Below are 18,839 nucleotides of genomic sequence, written 5' to 3'. Positions count from 1 at the left end.
TCTTTGTACTTCCCAACCTCAAATTTCACCTCCTTGTAGTAAATTAACAGGCACAAAACAGATCTTCAGAATAGCAAGAGAAAAGGGGCGCAAATGAAACTCCATTTGGAGGTAGAGGGAAAAAAATGCACAAAGAACGTGTAAAATATGTTTTATTTTTCTTTAAAAGGGTTCAGGGTTTGGTTTTAAATCAGGCTGCATACCCTTCATCAGTCTGACATCTCTCTCACCATGTCAAACTGGCTTCAGCTAGCAATACTTCATTAAATCCAAAGGAAAAAAATGTTTTGATGGGAAAAAATCCAGTTCTGAGAACAATTAACATTAGTCTGTAATTTAAAATAAAATGAGGGCTAATGTTTCACTTTGTTTTATATACCCTTCTTCTCGCTTAGAACCAGGAATGTAGTTCTCCTAACTCGGGCAGGCACTGGTACTGATGGAGGCTGCATGCATGTGAATGCACACACCTATACTCCCCCCCCCCCCAAACAACATTCAGAGCATGTCAAATGGAAAAGGTTTCTGATGGCATTGATCCAAAGAGTTGAAAGTATATCTGAACTTAGAGGCTATGATATTTTGATTTGATCTCGAGTCTGTGTTAAAGGAATCTATTGTCATGTTCAGAAATAAAAAAGAATTTTGGATAGTACCATCATTTTTTTACTTGAAAATTCTAGAAACAATGTCAAAAAGCATTATTTTGCTTTGTTTGCTGGGATGAGGGAAAGGAGAATCTACAGATTTGTATTTAGTTAAAAATCGAAAACAACTCCGGCAATAGGAAATAGGCAGTTCACATAGCCGGCCAACGTCTGAGGTATCATCAGTGAGAGACGAGGTCCTGTGCCATTCCTACTGGCCTAGCTGACACTAACAAAATGGAAAGCTTATGGCTCTGCATAGCAAACTCCAGCAAGACAAGATGACTCTAAGCCTGTATTCAGAGCCTTAGAAGCAGGGCACTATTATTTAATATTTAGGTGAAAAGAGTGCAAGAACCCCTGATGGTGCCCTTCTACTTGCTTTGTCAATACAGCCTGGTCATAACTGCCTTCTGCAAATGAGGAGAAAAACAGCTTTTCTTTCTAAATCAGCACATTGAACCCAGCAGAGATTTGCAAAAATGCTACTATACCACTTCATAAGCAACACAGTCCCTTTGCTTCTCATTGGGTTGCCTGGTATCTTCTACCCTGTTTATAGCATTGCTGGTTCTGAACCAGTGACTTTTTTTTTTAAATCTCAAAAAGAACCTAGAAAGAAAATAACAAGGCAATCAGTGGCTCAACTGAACTATACATATAGGGAATAGTTTGAAAAATGATCACCACAGGCATTTCTCAAGACCTAAATATTGTGAATTTGCTGTTGCTCCTCTGACCATTTCCGAAAATTCAGAGTACAATTAAGTCCTGAAGTAAAAGTTTTAAGCTACCAGTATTCCCTGACATCATTAGACAGAAAATCAGAGTAGTGCTATGGTCCACAATTCTACTGTTTGTAGAGTGTGCTAATTCTCGGCCTGAACATATTTTTAGTAATGAACTAGAGCTGTCCTCTTCAGAAAACAAATTTCTGGGTTACTCACTTAGCATCATTGGTTGGAAAAGAGAAGAATTCTACTCTCAGCTAAGTTCTTTGAGAATAAAGATTCCTCTTCAAATGCTACTTCCCCACTAATTTACCAAAACAAAAGTTTCTTGGCTACTTTGCCTAATGTTAGATCAAGGCTTTGAGGAAAAGAAACTAAGATGAACACTCCATCATCAGTAAAGACTAAAACCACCTGCATGCCTTTTTTTTTTTTTTTTTTTGGTGTTTTTTTAACATTTTTTTGTTTGTTTATTTGTTTTTCCTCTAAAAGTGCCCAGATGGGCTTAAGGCTGCCAGACTGCACGCAAATCTACAGCAATAAGGGCTTCTCCTAGTCCATCTACAATGTGTATCAGGGGAAAGGAGCGGACAAGAGAAAACAAAGAAGAGGGGGAAAATGCACCTCTTTCCTCCTCCCAAATATCCCACCACAGGGAAATCTATGTGCCAAGCATAATGAAAGATGTGCTCCCCAAACAGGTGGTTCTGCACAGGCTAATATTCTGCTGGTTTTCCTTAAGAGACCTATTCTGAAAAAGTTAAAAAAGACAGGAGATATTAAAATAATTCGATCCTGGCAGAAATTAAAACTCCAAAACCAGGAGAAAATCATCCTTCACTGAATTAATCCCTTTTTTCTTTCTTTTTTTTTCTTTTTTCTTTTCTTAAACATTTTATTCACGTTATAGAGGGATTTCTTATTTGTTTACTTTTTCCTAATTGTTAAGAAGAGTGGTTGAGGAGTACTGAATCCAATACTATTTCGATGACACAGGTAAATTCCAGATTCACATTTCCAGGTACCAAGAGTTCCCTCTAAATGCCACAATCACATAAGCCTTCGTTTGTATTTCTTTCTACTGAATACAGCAATGCCCATTGGTATCTCTGAAGCGTAATCGCATCTTAGGTCGATATTTCTCCAAGTAAAGCAGCTGTTTGGAATTGAATGCTCCCCTTCTTTTTCTGAAAATAAAGAATAGCAAATTTTTACCAAGTAATAAAAGAGCTTTCTGACTTACTTAAGATGCATTATTTATGGCCTAATGTCTTTCTAACTCCACCCTACTGAAAACCAACATATCCCACACCACATCCCTTTTTAAAGATTTCTAAGTTGCCAACATGAACTTTCTGAGCCTTCCTAGAACAGAAGTTTTTTTTTCTTTGATAACTCTCATTACAATATATTCAAATAAAGATCAGAATGGGCTCCATATAGTGACATATGCCTGTAATCCCAGCTACTAAAGAGGCCAAGGCAGAGGATTGAAAGTTTGAGGCCCATTAACTAATAAAGACCTTGGTCTCAAAACTTAAAAAAAAGTCTGGGATGCAGCTCAGTGGTAGAGCGCTTGTCTAGTATATGCAAGGCCCTGGGCTCAATTCTCAGGACACGCCCCCAACCCCACAACCCACACCACTATCAGAATGGTTTATCCAGACATCTAACTATATTCTTCCCAATTAGATTAATATATTCTTCAGACTAGAATACCAAGTATTTATGATGCTTTAAAAAAAAAAAAACCACACACATTCAGATAAAGCAGCAGGTTCAAGACATACACAGATGGCAAATGGCATTCACTGAAATAGGTCACTGTCTTGGAGCTACTACCATATAATTCATGCCCTCTGACACAGTCTTTTCTCTTTAAAGTTGAGCTGGGGACCATGGCACACATCTGTAATCCCAGCAATTTGGGAGGCTGAGGCAGGAGGATTGCAAATTCAAAACCAACCTCAGTAACTTAACAAAGCCCTAAACAACTTGGTGAGATCCTGTCTCAAAATAAAAAAAAGGGCTGGGGATATGGCTCAGTGGTTAATAGCACCTGAGTTCAATCCCTGGTACCAAAATAAGAAGAAAGGATTGAAAGTGCAAGACAATAATTGACAAAAGAATTCTGGACAATAAAATGCCATGGCCTATTATTTCAGATCAATGCTAAGGTTCTGTCTGAGTACTACCATCCTAATTTTGTGCCTGAACAAGAGTATAGGGTGATTAATCTACTCCTCTATACATTCTTCTTGCCTCTTGGTAAAGCAAAGTTGCATATGGAAGGTATTTTGGAATCTATTAAAAGGGCACTAGATCAATGAGACACTAATTATTCATTTTCAAGATTCCTACATGTTCAAACTACATAGTGAACATATTCTACATCGTCCAAATTTGACACCCAAATCTGAAAACCTTTAAACTTAGGAGTTGTAGTACTGAGTCCCTTTATCACTTGTTTGAAATTTTGTATACCTTCAAAGAATTACTTTAAGCCAAAGCCAGCAACTTATTCCATACTACAAATACTTTTCATAATTCTTTATCAAGGGGCTGGGGATGTGGCTCGCCTGGCATGCGTGCGGCCCGGGTTCGATCCTCAGCACCACATACCAACAAAGATGTTGTGTCTGCCGAGAACTAAAATAAAAAATAAATTCTCTCTTTCTCTCTCTCTCCCCCTCTCCTCTCTCTTTAAAAAAAAAAAAAAAAAAAAATTATCAAGCACGATCTTGCTTTATATGTTTCTAAACATAAAAACTTTATACTCACTGTCTTATAAACTGAACTGCATCTTCATACTTCATTCCACATTCAATCAAAGCAAGTGCAACCAGCACAGGTGCCCTGTAAAGAGAAGCCTAGTAAATATCCAAAAGTATTTGGAAATTAAAGATTTTGTAAAACCCAGGATTGCATATTACCAAAACAAAACAAAGTTTGAGCTTTAACTTCTTCCATCTACTAACATATCTGATATTTTCCAATATAGTAAAAATCTCTACCATTATACTAACTATTACCTGTTTTTAGTAAAGCACTACATTCTAAGCCTATAGTAAGATATCTTTACTTTTTAAAACATCACATTATAACTCCAGATTTTCTCATTATCTATTATCTCTATTTTTTAAAATCTGAGAAAACAATGTTTTAAAAAAGCCCATTACAAAGCATCAACTGTATACTACCTAACTAGTACAACTACTAGTAATAAAATTGCCCTAGCCAGGAACAATGGCACATGCTTATAATTCCAGCAATTTGGGAGGCTGAGGATCGAAAAGTTCAAAGCCAGCCTCAGTAACTTGGTGAGGGCCTAAGCAACTTAGTGAGACCCTGTCTCAAAATAAAAAGGGCTGAGGGTGTGGCTGAGTGGTAAAGCACCCCTGGGTTCAATCCCCAGTACCCAAAAGAAAGTAAAATAAAAAACAAGATTGCTCTAAGAAAAGTTATAATACTATCATCAGCCTTCAAGAAACTGGACCTTCTGAGAAAAAAAAAGTCCAAACTAAAAAAAGGGTTAACAGCCTTAGTCACCACCACCTTGAGGCAATGGCAGCTTACACTAATGTTTTGAGTCAAAGTGCACATCATAAATTTGCATTTAATCTGCTGTTGATGAGGGTGTTGCAACTTCATCCCAGGAATCAGTCAATTCCTAGTGTCTATACATCTCCTTTTAAGAGTTTAATTCAGTCATGTGCTTTCCACCTGTAAACTTTCCACTCATCTCAATCCAAAATTAACCAAGTTAGAGTCCTCAATCTCTAAAATGATTTTAATTCTGTTGCCCATTCCAATTATCTAAATCTTCAATTACTTGAAATGGGGAAAAATAAAAACTCTTTAAGTGCAATATGCTATCAGAATCAGACAAACAAAATATCATTATACTAATTTTTGCTCTCATTTCTTTTCCAATAATTTAATGTTATTTAGAATAATACATGCAAATTTCTACCAGAGTGAAATATTCAATGGCTTACTCAGGCATGATAATGAATTCAGATTAATAAGAGAAAAAAGTAGAAGTTTACCTTCCCAATCCTGCAACACAATGCACTGCAACACAGCAACCTGGCTCTTCACGGAATTTGGTTTTTAACAAGTTCAGCCAATCATCTACTATCTGATTAGGGGGTGGAGCTCCATCATCAAATGGCCAATCCTAAAAAGAAATTACCTCTTACATCAAATTATATTTTCTCCAAGTCTAACATCCTAATGAAGAAGAGCTGCACAGAATAGATAGGGCAGGCCTAATTGAACTATGCCATATGTACCTGTTCTTAAAACAATTCTGATCATTGCTGAAAAATTACCTAAGACTGAAATTTAATTTGCCAAATAAATTAGTCTGCTCAATGAAATGCAAAGTGTCACAACCATCTAAATTTATCGTACAGAAATCTCTTTATCAGTCATAAGAGCTAATGTTTTCCCAAATATTTTATCTGAGCAGTAGACATACTGGGAAAAAATACAATTAAAGCCAAGACAGTATAAGAGAAAAAACACATGTCAACATGATTTAAAAGTCCACTCCGGCAAAGTATACCAAACTGGAGTCTCATTAATCTCTACAAGCATTTTTGAGAATTATCTTCCAGATGACTATATCTTTTCTTAGAGAAAGACTAAATTCAGGGGGCTGGGGATGTGGCTCAAGCGGTAGTGCACTCGCCTGGCATGCGTGCGGCCCGGGTTCGATCCTCAGCACCACATACCAACAAAGATGTTGTGTTCGCCGAGAACTAAAAATAAATATTAAAAATTCTCTCTCCTCTCCCACTCTCTCTTTAAAAAAAAAAAAAAAAAAAGAAAAGAAAAAGACTAAATTCAACATTTAGTGAATAAAAACACACTACCATCTTTATCTTATCAAAAAAAAAAAAAAAACATGAGGCTGGGGCTGGGACTCAGTGGTACAGCATTTGCCTACCATGTGTGAGGCAATGGATTTGATTCTCCTCACCACATATAAATAAATGAATAAAATAAAGAAGTCCATCAACAACTTTAAAAAAAAAAAAGGATGCCTATAATCCCAGCAGCTCAGGAGGCAGAGGCAGGAGGATCCAGAGTTCAAATCCAGCCTCAGCAACAGTGAGGTGCTAAAAGCAACTCAATAAAATCCTGTCTCCAAATAAAAATACAAAATAGGGCTGGGGATGTGGCTCTGTGGTTGAGTACCTCCAAGTTCATTCACTGGTTTAAAAAAAAAAAAAAAGGCAAGTAGCAAAATTTTAAATCTCTGACTAAATTTTAAATCTTTGTCGTTTAATAAAGACAATATCATATAATAAGCTCCTGAGCAAATGGAGACCATGTTCTCAAATATCCCTTTCTCTTCTTGAACTCATTAATTTGGGTTGTATGCAGGAGTTTTTTCTTCCTTACTACCTAGCAAGAGGTCTTGAGAAACCTACACAAATGGGCAGAAATCATATTTTACACACCCTCTCTCCTCTCAAAGACACCATGGAAAAACACCATTGGGGATTTTTTTTTTTAAACAAGGCTATTCTAATGAGACTCACTAAGAACACTTTAAGATACTAGAGAAATAAAAAAGCAACAGAGCACTAAATTGATTCTGTACTCATTATTGGCACCACTAGAACACTTCACGTAGTCCATTAGCCACAACAGCACATTATGTTTGAATTGTCAACTACACCCCATAATTAAAAGGCTGTCAGTGTTATTATAAATGTCACTACAGAATTTAACTGTAAACAGCAGTAAAATCATAAGCACCTTAGTCAAGAGCTTACTTCCTGTAATACGCCCTTAAAATGCACCTACTTAAGGAAAATAAAGTTTCCCTTACTCATGTTCCTTTAAAACACACACATACACACCCTCCAAAAGAATTGCTGAGCTAGGGGTGTAACTCAGAGATAAGAGTTCATGCCTAGCATATTGGAGGCATGGGTTTAAAAAGTAAAAAAGAAAAAGCATTCTTCATTTAGAAATATCTGAACCTCAAACTGATACAGCTAAAACTAACATTAGTTAGTCTCTTCAGTGACCTTTTATTTGAAAGAGCATTCAAAGGATTAAAAGGTCTTATATGTGGGGGAAGATCCTCTTACAGTGAAACATTCCAAACTCTCTTCACCTGGCAAATGTAAATTAACTCCATTTTAAAACTCTGTAAGAAAAGGAAATTTCAAGTTTAACACTAAATATCCTTGTTTTTTCAAGCTTAAATTAAACCTTTAATTTTATCTGATAATAGCTATTTAAAACAAAACAAAAAGCTAAATTTAAAGGCCTGGAATAAGTCCCAGACCCACCATTATCTTCTACAAACTAGTTTAGGTTCTTTAGTTCATTTCTATTTCATGAAAATGTTTACTAACATTACTAATTCAATCCAAGGTCACTTTCTCACCCTGCCACACATCAAAACAAGTTTTCTCATCTATCCACTGGAGAACATACTCAAAATACAACGAAATGAACTTGCATTTGACTTAATTTCAGAATTTAAATATTTGTTTTTATTTAACAAAAAACAAAAACCCCACAGAGCTGCATTTTATATGTTTCCACTTACCCTCAGTGATTTCCGATCCATGGACTATAAATTAGAAATGGAAATGCAAGCATATGATCATGCCATACTACTAGAAAAAAGCAGCAGCAGCAGCAGCTGAGGGGATGAGGCACACCTGTAATCTCAGTGACTCAGGAGGCTGAGGCAGGAGAATCACAAGCTCAAGGCCAGCCTCAGCAATCTAGCAAGGTCCCAAGCAACATTAGCAAGACCCTGTATAAAAATAAATGACTGGTTCTGGGGTTGTGGCTCAGCAGTAGAGCACTCACCTAGGTTCAATCCTCAGCACCACATAAAAATAAATAAATAAAATAAAAGTATCATGTCTAACTACAACTAAAAAATAAATAAATAAATGGCTGGGCTGGGGTTGTGGCTCAGCGACAAGAGCGCTTGCCTAGCACATGCGAGGCCCTGGGTTAGACCCTCAGCACCACATAAAAAATAAACAAAATAAAGGTATTGTGTCCAATTACAACTAAAAAATAAATATTTAAAAATTTAAAATAAATAAATGACTAAAGATGGGGGGTTGGGGATGTAGCTCAATGGGTAAAGCACCCCTGGGTTCAATCCCCAGTACAAATAATAATGATGATGATGATGATGATGATGTCTGGCTATTTCATTTTTGTTTTTACAAAACTGGAAATGAGGAAGCTTTATGGATCAGACAGGACAGCTTCCTTACTAAGAGAAAACTTATTCTTCTAATTAACTGCCTTTCCAACCACTGACCAATATAATAAATAAAAATTATGGAACTACCTCTCAGTAAAAGGTATAAATATAACCTTGAACTAATATCTTCCTAATTACTTTCTTCCTAATTATTTACAAAATTTCCATTTCTCTTACGACCTTGCCTTCCCACAATTGAATCAAATAGCTCTATCACACCTAACTATAGACTTTATTTCCTAACATGCCCCTAAAAGCCACTCCTGGGATTTCAGACTATTATTTAGGGAAGAAGGTAAAAAAGAAAAATTAACTAATCTGAGTCTTCCATTTTCTTAAGGAAACAGCATAAATATTACAGAGGAATTTAATTTAAAATAATTTCAACCACTTTGAACTATTATAAGAAATTTAATCCCACAAATATTTTTTAAAAAAAGAAAGAAATCAATCAATCAATCAATCAATCAACCGAAGTGTCAGAAACTATGCTGATCATTCTGGAACAAGATGACTTCTCCCACTCCTCCTTAATCTCTTTTCCCACCTTTTATCCCCTACAAATTTTCCACAAAATATTAAGTAAATAATCTGGTACTTGCAAAGTGGCAGATGATATTTCCCTATGTTAGGTAAGAATATCTGATACAAATTATTTCCAGTTACATTCAAATAGGTAACATAGAAATAAAAGCTAAGTACTATATTAATTTCTTAAAGATACAAAATGAAAATTTCCATTTTCTTGAAATAATGTATACCCAATTTTGCTTTTTATTTGTTGAAAATACTCTGCATTTGTAGGCTTTAAGAACACACTGAATAAAACTGCCAATTAACGCAAAGAAATTTTATTTTATTTTCAGAGATCGAACAGGGTATCAAACAGGGTCACTTAACCACTGAGCAATGTCCCCAGCCCTTTTTATTTTTGAGACAGGGTCTCACTAAGTTTCTTAGGATCTCCCTAAATTGCTTAAATTGGCCTTAAACTTGCCATCTTTCGGCCTCAGCCTTCCAAATCGCTGGGATGACAGGCATGCACCACCACACCCAGCTGATCCAAAGAAATTTTAAAGATTGTTATCAATATTGTATTTACTATTATAAGCTTAAAAAGCAAAATTACTGAACACCAAGTTTTATAAATATCTGTATTTGAAAGGTACAACTTATTTGTCACAAAATAAAACTAAAACACTACACACTCACTAGAACGTAGATTCCTTCTTTTTCAACTGGAGCTTTATCATATGTAGCATCACAAACTCGAACCAAAGTTGTCACTCCATACTTCTTAAGTTCCTTTAAAAAAGAAACAATTATAAGGGAACTTGCTTTTAGAACTAGCATCCAAAGCTTAGAAATGTAGTATTATAAAACAGTAAGACATCTTATTAATAAAAAGAAAAAATCATTCTCATTGTAATAACATATAAGGGACACTTACGAGTTCTCAGTGGAAGGTAAATAAGACATATCTAAGGGTTATTTGTTAGCATAACACAAAACCCTTAAAAGTTCACATGCACTTAGTCCTAGAGATTCTACTTCTGGGAATGTATACAAGGAAATAAGTAAGAACATACACAAAGATACAGGCAACAAATAAGTTCATCACAGACTATTTGGAACAGTGAAAAAGTGGAAATAATATTAATGTTACCAAAACAAGAAAATTGGTTAAAGGGGACGAGGCATATTAATGCAGTGAATGCTACGACAGCTACTGAAAATAATACTAAGGGGGCGGGGACAATATTTTAAAATAGCCAGACAAGGTGGCACACCTATAACCCCAGCAGCTCAGGAGGCTGAGGAAGGAGAATTGCAAGTTCAAGGCCAGTCTCAGCAACTTAGCAAGGCCCAAAGCAATTGAGAAAGACCTTCTCTCAGATTAAAAACAGAAAAAGGGATGGGATGTAGCTCAGTGGTAAAGGACACTTTAATTCCCCAGAATCCAAATAAATAAAATATATATCATGATCCTATCAATATGTATATCTACAAATATGCATATGCAGAAAAAAACATCTAGAAGTCAGGTATTAATAATTAACTTTCGGAGTATGGAGGCACACACTAATAATCCCAGTTCCTCCAGAAGAGGGAGATTTCAAGTTCAAAGCCAACCTGGTCAACTTAGCAAGACTCCAATTTAAAAATAAAGCCAGATGCACACATATTTTTCCAGCTACTTAGGAGGTTGAGGCAGGAAGATTCCAAGTTCAGAGCTAGTCTTGGCAACTTTGACAGACCCTGTCTTAAAAAAATAAAGAGGGCTGGGGATGTAGCTCAGTGGTAAAGCACCCTCGAGTTCAATCCCCCTAAAATAGTCTTATTTTCTTTGTATCTTCTGGTTGGTTTTTTGTTTGTTTGTTTGTAATAAGCATTGTTTTTTTTTAAAGAATAAATAAAAGTAACTTTTTGAAATTAAGAGGGAAAAATGGTATTAAAAAAAAAAAACAGCCAATACAACTGTAGCCAGAAGCCTACTCCTTTCCTATAAAAACCTCTGTGGGGTGAATGCCTGAACTAATGACTACCTATCTTCAAGGGACCACCATCTTTTTATAGTTGCAGGATAGTGGCCACTGCCACTTTTGGAGTTTACAGCCAAGGAATCCACAGGCTAAAAATAGTATAACATAACTCTGCCAGACTTAAAAGTGACTGAACAACCTGAGGACACAAAGACCTTGGAATCAACTTGTATACTGTGTACATGAAGCTAAGAACCTCAAAGAATTATAAGTATAAAATAAGCATCAACAAAAATATTCAAGACTGGGGCTGTAGCTCAGTGGCAGAGCGCTTGCCTAGCATGTGTGAGGCACTGGGTTCAATCTTTAGCACCACAAAAAATAAAACAACAACAAAAAAATAAAGGCATGCTGTCCATCTACAATTACCAAAAAAAAAAAAAAAAAAAAGAAAAGAAAAAAAAGTAACAGTAATATCCTATAAAAGTACCCTTTGTTGAATTATCTCAAGAGTAAAGTTATTTTTAATTGTTCAAAGTCTGACTTAGGAAAGTTATAAATATTATATTAATGAGTTTTAAAAATCAGTTTTGAAATACAAATAAAATCCCACTAAAATAAACTCTAGCTAGATGCAGTGGCCTAGCCTATAATTCCAGTTACTCAGGAGACTAAGGTAGGAAGATCCCAAATTGAGGCCAGTCTCAACAATTTAGCAAGACCCTGTCTCAAAAAAAAATAAAAAGAGCTAGGGAGATGTTTTGCTCTGTGGTAAGAGTGCACCCCTGCGTTCCATTCACAATATCACAAAAAGCAAAAAACTGAGGGTGGGGGGGTGGACAACCTGTTGATACCTTCAATCGATGTTATTCATTGAATGGTTGTCAAACACTTGAAATCCCAGAGGCCTGGGATGCAGAGACAGGAAGATCACAAGTTCAAAACCAACCTCAGCAATTTAGAGAGGCCCTAAGCAACTTAGTGAAACCATGTCTCTAAATAAAAATATAAAAAAATTAAAAGGGGCTGGGGACGTGCCTCACTGGTTGAGCACCTCTGGTTTCAACCCCTGGTACTGAGAAAAAAAAAGTTTATGATATGATTTTGTGAACAAGTCAAAAAACCTCTTTTGGCCTCTCCTATGCCACCCATGAAATGAGAATCCCTAGGAAATCAACGAGCTAAGTCTACTCCATACATACATCAACAGAAATCACATTTAGACTGAATAACCTAGATATGATTGAAAAATTTATATTTAAATGTTTACCAAATGAAGTAAAGCATTTCTCCACTACCAATGGCAGAGGGATCAAGGATCTGATATAATCTTCCTCCAAGTTTCTGTACCTTGTATGATAGCTGCTATTACTAAGTAGTTCTGGAGTGACTTTTCATCAAGGGTGGTTAGAACATTTGAGGTATAATGTGGGTTTTAGTATGACAGACCTGGTTAAGTGCCAGTTTTGCTACAAATAATGTGTCATTATTAGGCAAGTTACTAAATGGCTCTGAACCTCAATTTTGTTATTAGAAAGAAACAGTGGTACCTATACCTCAGAGGACTTTTGTATATGTCACCTTAAGCACAAATATGGATTACTGCATAATAAAATAGCTTACTGTTAATGTTGACTACATGCTGTGCTCAATAAATATTATTTTTATTATTGAAAGGATGACCAAAAAAAGCTGTATATATTTAAAAAAAGACACAATAAAAAACTACTAGATAATCTCTATGTATTCCCAAATTCTATTAGTATTCTTTCAAAAACCTATTATAACTAATTCAACCTAATTCAGGTCAGTTCTGGTAGGTTAATCTTCCAAAAATTACAAGGATTTTTTGAAAAAACAAGGTCAATCTTTAATGAGATTTTTACCTACATATCAATCCAAAAAGTAGACTATGCTACAATCTTACCTCTGTGAACTTGTTGAGAGTTGCATTGGTAGGGTTGTGAGTTATCAGAAAACGCATGTTCTCATAGGAGATCTCCACAGGGGCTGGACGGTTCATTATGGCAAATAAAAAGTGTGAGCGTGCGTGTGTGTGAGTATGATGGGGGAAATTGGGGGGAAAAAAAAAATCAATAAATCTTGAAATGTTTCACAGCAGAAAACATTAAAAAAGACCACTAAAATGCCTATTATCAATCAGTATTCTCTATTCAACTTGTTTATTCTTTATGAAGCTTTTCTCTTCAAGATAAGCAGAAGTATTTAGAATCCACACCAATCCAAATTCAACTTGGGCCTCAATGTCTGCAGATGGATTCCTTCGGAGTCCAAAAAAATCCAACTACATACAAAACATAAGCAGCCTTTACTACATTTAGGCACTAGTGAGACACATTAAAAGTGTAGGTCGTTTTTCCACTTTTGTTTACTTGATGCTTAATTTACTGGAGTCATTAAAAGAAATATACTTGCAATTAAAAAAAAAAAAAGTCAACTATTTCTGAGGCCAGTCTTGGTGTCCAGAGTCTTCAAGGCAATGTTAATTATGGCACATAGAACCCCCAAGCTCACTTGTCAGCGAAAACGCTGTGCTGAGCCTGGCAGAAGTCTGCCCTCACGCTCAGAATCGCCATAAATGTGCAACGTATATTCCAACGAAAAACCTAGGGGAGAAAAACATAAGTAAATGAAATAAGGTTGACAGCATAGTAAATATGCCTTAAGTCAAAAATACATTCTTTAACAGCCAAAGACACATAAAATACCACCAATTCTAAATTATTGCCACCTTGAAGAACAAGATTAAGGGTATGCCAAGAGTTTTAAAAATCAAGAGACTTAAACCCAGGGGTGCTATACCCTGATTTATATCCCCACCCCTTAATTTTTTTATTTATTTTGACATAGGATCTAAGTTGCCTCAAGACAATTTAGAGCCTCACTAAATTCTTGCAGCTGGACTCCAATTTTCCATCCTCCTTGTCTAAGCCTCCCAAGTCATTGGGATAAAAGAAGTATACCACCATACCAGGCTTCAACTCATTTTAAAATAACTATATTTTTTAATTCATTAAAATCATTTTTAAATGATTAGAGGTACTTAAAACTTTTCTCCATGGACTCTTTTTATAAAACCTCACAAAGACACCCTTATTTTTCTGCTTTGATGGTTAGATCTTTAGTATGTATTCATTGGTTAGTGTAAAGTACATCTACAAATAAGTGGAGGATATTTACCAAATTTTCACTTCATAAACTTAATTCTATCAAAAATGTATGCCCTGATCCCTAATTATAATACAAGCTCATAAAGCACTTTCAAAAATTACTTCCTTTTCCTCACAACTGAGTAGCTGTACTCCATTTGAGGAATGAGGAAAGAAGATCAGAGAAATAAAATGACTTGTCTTAAGATCACACAATGAATTGAGTCCAAATTCAGACCAAAGTCTTCTATTGGCCATGTATTTTTTCCAATTTATCACCCATGCCTAATGACTCAAATAATGTATAAATCCCATCTTCTCATTTCTAGTCCAGTGTACCTTTTTGCGATTTTTCACATCACTGCCTCAAAGTCATCTAAAGGTCAATGCTTCACACAGCATTGTCCACCCTAAATATTATTTCCTACCAAAATAAAAGGCAAGAAAGAGAAGTGGCAGATTTTTAATATTAGTTTAGGCCTACTGCTTTAAGACACAGTAGTCTTTATAGCTGGCTCAGTCAGAGAATGTGGCATAATCAAACTCCTATGGAAACAGAGACAAGGTCTAACTTCTTTCACTTGCCTCTTCCCCAGAGTCTCCAAGCGAGGATATAGCTCGATGATAGAGTTCAATCCCTAGCACCACAAAAACTGAAATTTTTAAAATAATATTATTTGTACTGGAGGTGAAGCTCAGTGACAGAAAATTGTCTAGCAAGATTATGAAGCCCCATTCTGAAAATTAAAGATGTTTAAAGTTCAAAGAGATTAAAATGACAACTAAAACCACAATGATAATTAGTACCAAATCAATGACAAGAACCCAAATCTCCTAACTCCCTAATTATTTTTTCCTTCAATTTTGGAGTTGCCCACATATTTTTCAAGTCACAATCTTTTTCAAGCAAGTGTAACTTTTCTTCAAATATCTCTCTGCATGATCATCTGCAATTGTGACCTTATAAAAAGGGAAGATTATTAAAGCAACTACTCAAAGAACAATGGTTTGCATGCAGTACAGAGCAAAACACATGAAATTCTAACCTGTTTAAATCCCTTTGATTCAACGATGTTATCACAGCTAATGTGTGTCAGCTGAGCAAAGGCACTGAAAGACCAGCATTGTAGTGGCAGCTAGGCTTAAAAGGTTACAGCTCTAGCATTAAGTTTTCTACCTAGACTCCAGAATTTGTCTGCTTAGCAAACAGAACAAGCTTTATCCCATTTTATTCCTCCAAACTCAGTTTGGAAGACTACTTCAAAGGATAATGATAATTCATCATTAGATTTTCAATTTAAAAAAAAATTTTTAGTTATACATGGACACAATATCTTTATTTTGTGTATTTATTTTTTATATGGTGCTGAGGATTAAACTCAGTGCCTCACATATTCGAGACAAGCGCTCTGCCACTGAGCCACAACCCGGCCCTAGATTTTCAATTTTTTAAAAAATATTTTTTTAGTCATAGATGGACACAATACCTTTATTTATTTTTATGTGGTGCTGAGGATTGAACACAGTGCCTCACACTTGCTAGGCAAGCACTCTACCACTGAGCCACAACCCCAACCCTAGATTTTCAATTCTTAATACTAAGAGCTCGGGACTGGGGATGTGGCTCAAGTGGTAGCGTGCTCGCCTAGCATGCATGAGGCACTGGGTTCGATTCTCGGCACCACATAAAAATAAAGTAAAGACTGTGTCCACCTAAAGCTAAAAAATAAATTAAAAAAAAAATACTAAGAGCTCCTGTGAGGACACAGTTCAGTGGTAGAGCCTGCCTACCACACACCAGGCTCTGGGTTCAATCTCAGACACTGTAAAAATAATAAAATAAAATACACAGAAAGTCCCAAGACAAGAATTTCTGCCAAAAGTAACAGTGCGTTCTATTAATGTTAAAATATTTTTTTAAATATATTTTTTTTAGAGAGAGAATTTTTTAATATTTATTTTTTAGTTTTCGGCGGACACAACATCTTTGTTTGTATGTGGTGCTGAGGATCGAACCTGGGCCGCACGCATGCCAGGCAAGCACAATACTGCTTGAGCCTCATCCCCAGCCCCTATCAATGTTAATACACGATAAAGCTGGGAGTGGTGGCTCATGCCTATAAATCCAGTAACTTAGGAGGCTAAAGCAGGAGAATTAAAGCTTGAGATCAGCTTCAACAACATAGTGAGTTCCTGGAAAAAAAAAAAAAAAAAAGGGTTGCGATGTGGCTCATGGTTAAGCACCTCTGGGTTCAATTTCCAGTACAAAAATAAAATAGAAATAAAAAGTGAGCAAGAAAGAAATACAAAATAAAAGCAAGTTTCTGTTCCCTCCAAATCCAAGAGTTCAACTATACATCAACAGTAAAAAATTTTGCACCTGTTAATTCAGCTAAGCTAATGTTAACTCTAGTGACACACATAACAATGCAAAGCAAACAGCCTTTAAAAATAAACAACCTGTCACAGCTGTAAAGTACTCAGAAGTTGCAGAGCCCTGAATTTTACCATCAATTCTGCACCTGCATACAATGCCAGGAAACTTTCTTATAAAGTTCTGTCTCTGGCATTAATTCTGCTCTACCTAAGTAAAAACTGATTACTGGACTGGGAATGTAGCTCAGTGGTACAGTATGTGCTTAGCACACCCAAGGCAATGGGTTAGATCCCCAGCACCACCCTCCCCATCCCCCTAAAAAAAACTTTTAATTTGCCAGATGATGTTACATGTTATGCTTGACATATAAAGCAAATTCAAATATGTGCCCAAATATTGTCTCCACCTTTTATCTTTTATAGAGCCTTTTTAATTTTTTTTAGTTGTAGATGGACATAATACGTTCAACTTTATTTTTATGATGGAACCCAGTGCCTCACATGTGCCTCACTCTACCACTGAGCTACAACCCCAGCCCTAGAGCCTAACTTTCAAAATATGCATGAGACATTTCCATTTCATAGGCAATATTTCAATCTTCAACAAATGAGCATAACATCAACAAAAGGTTGGTCTGACAGAAACCCTTTCAAATTAGGAAGAAGGAGTGAAGGAAAGGATAAAGAAAAGAATGAGGAAAGGGAGCTGGTATAAGAACAAGCAGAGTCACAACAAGCTGAGATAAGAGATAACTTACAACTTTGAAGAGTATGTTAGAGCTTAATTACCTAGGGTCAATAGTATACTGTTAATATTTACCTAGATGAAAATCTAAAACCAAATTGCAGGAAACAATACAATATCCACCATTTAATAGCACATTAGTAAAATAGAAAACTACACAGAAGTTAAAAATAAAACAGGTCTATAATGAACTGTTAAGGAAAGTGTTAAAAGACAAAGTGAAAAGACCAAGGTACATGACAGAATGAATAGTATGTTTAGTAATTTTCTTTTGAGTACTGTATATGCTTTCATACCCAAGGACTATTTGGAAGGTTACAAAGATAAGAGGGTAACAGTGGTTTCCTGGGGGTGGAGAAAGGGTGGGGAGGGCAGGACTAGAGATTGGAGGTCAGGAGCATAATTTATCTTAGCATATACTATTTGAACTGTTTTCATTTTTTCCATGTGTATATATATATTTTCTTAGAGTTCTAGGATAAAGAATCCTATAACAATTTACAATTTAACTATGTTTTTAACAGTGCTATGATCACAGGATTAGAAAGCCTCTAAAGGGCTAATCCCTCTGGCCCAGGCAGGTCTGTAACTACACAACTCCGGGCAAGTATTTTCTTCTGTTAAAAACAATAAATAAGCAAAGTTCATGTCCTGCCTACCGACTACAATTCTAAGTTCAAATACAAATACAACAAATTCAAGAAAGGGATTTTATAAAAGCAGCCCATTTGATTTAACCAAATTTCACTGTACATTCTTTTAAAAATTCTATCAAGCCTCTCCCACCCAGGCTTTCCACACACATACACACACACACAAAAATACTTTTAGCTCCAAATTAAATGATACAATAAATCCTCTAATTTGATGGTCTATGCCAGTATTCACTAAATTAAAACAGCACATTATAACATAATGTGCAAAAAAAAAAAGTTCTAGATAAGAGGAAATAAAATCTAAAAGCAAAGAGCAAGTAAGCATGTTTACTATGTTACTTTTCTTACCAGAAATTCTACAGGAAGTCATGCAAATTTGAGTTGGCTTAGTTTCTATAATCAAGCAATGTAAAAGCATAATTCAACCTGGGCACCGTGGCCAACACCTGTAATCCCAGCAACCAGGGAGGCTCAGACAGGAGGACTACAAGTTCAAGGCCAGTTTTAGCAACTTAAAGGGTCCCCTCAGAAACTTAGGGAGAGAGACCCTGTCCCAAAAAAGGACTAGGGATATATAGTTCAGTGGTAAAGTGCACCTGAGTTCAATTCCTTGTACCAAAAAAAAAAAAAAAAAAAAAGACTTAAATAACTGCAATAATGTTTTTCTAAAACAAATTCATTTTATGTCAATAATAATAGTAATAATAATAATAATAATAATAATAATAATAATAATAATAAACCCGAGATTGGGGTTGTAGCTCAGTGGTAGA

At 35.7% G+C, this 18,839-nt stretch overlaps 1 protein-coding gene across 5 annotated transcripts in view; it reads right to left on the bottom strand.

Annotated features, from left to right (window-relative positions):
- Positions 1 to 460: 460 nt before the first annotated feature.
- The window catches only part of PTP4A2 (protein tyrosine phosphatase 4A2), a 30,668-nt gene continuing 12,289 nt past the window's right edge, over positions 461 to 18,839 (bottom strand). For 4 of the 5 annotated variants that reach the window (XM_081305986.1, XM_081305985.1, XM_081305983.1 and 1 more), the window contains 5 exons: positions 13,047 to 13,746; positions 9,849 to 9,941; positions 5,428 to 5,558; positions 4,160 to 4,234; positions 461 to 2,565 (listed from right to left, as the gene is read on the bottom strand). In XM_081305986.1, coding sequence (XP_081162112.1) covers positions 2,457 to 2,565; positions 4,160 to 4,234; positions 5,428 to 5,558; positions 9,849 to 9,941; positions 13,047 to 13,142 — 504 coding nt within the window. In that variant the 5' untranslated portion in view covers positions 13,143 to 13,746 and the 3' untranslated portion in view covers positions 461 to 2,456. The remainder of the gene's footprint in view (positions 2,566 to 4,159; positions 4,235 to 5,427; positions 5,559 to 9,848; positions 9,942 to 13,046; positions 13,747 to 18,839) is intronic. The other variant, XM_081305987.1, reaches the window with a different exon arrangement.

The sequence above is a fragment of the Spermophilus citellus genome, assembly GCF_964194105.1.
Source record: "Spermophilus citellus genome assembly, chromosome: 9".
Classification (NCBI taxonomy): domain Eukaryota; kingdom Metazoa; phylum Chordata; class Mammalia; order Rodentia; family Sciuridae; genus Spermophilus; species Spermophilus citellus.
Note: the sequence above shows the minus strand (reverse complement) of the source record. Positions and strands in the feature narration are given on the sequence as shown.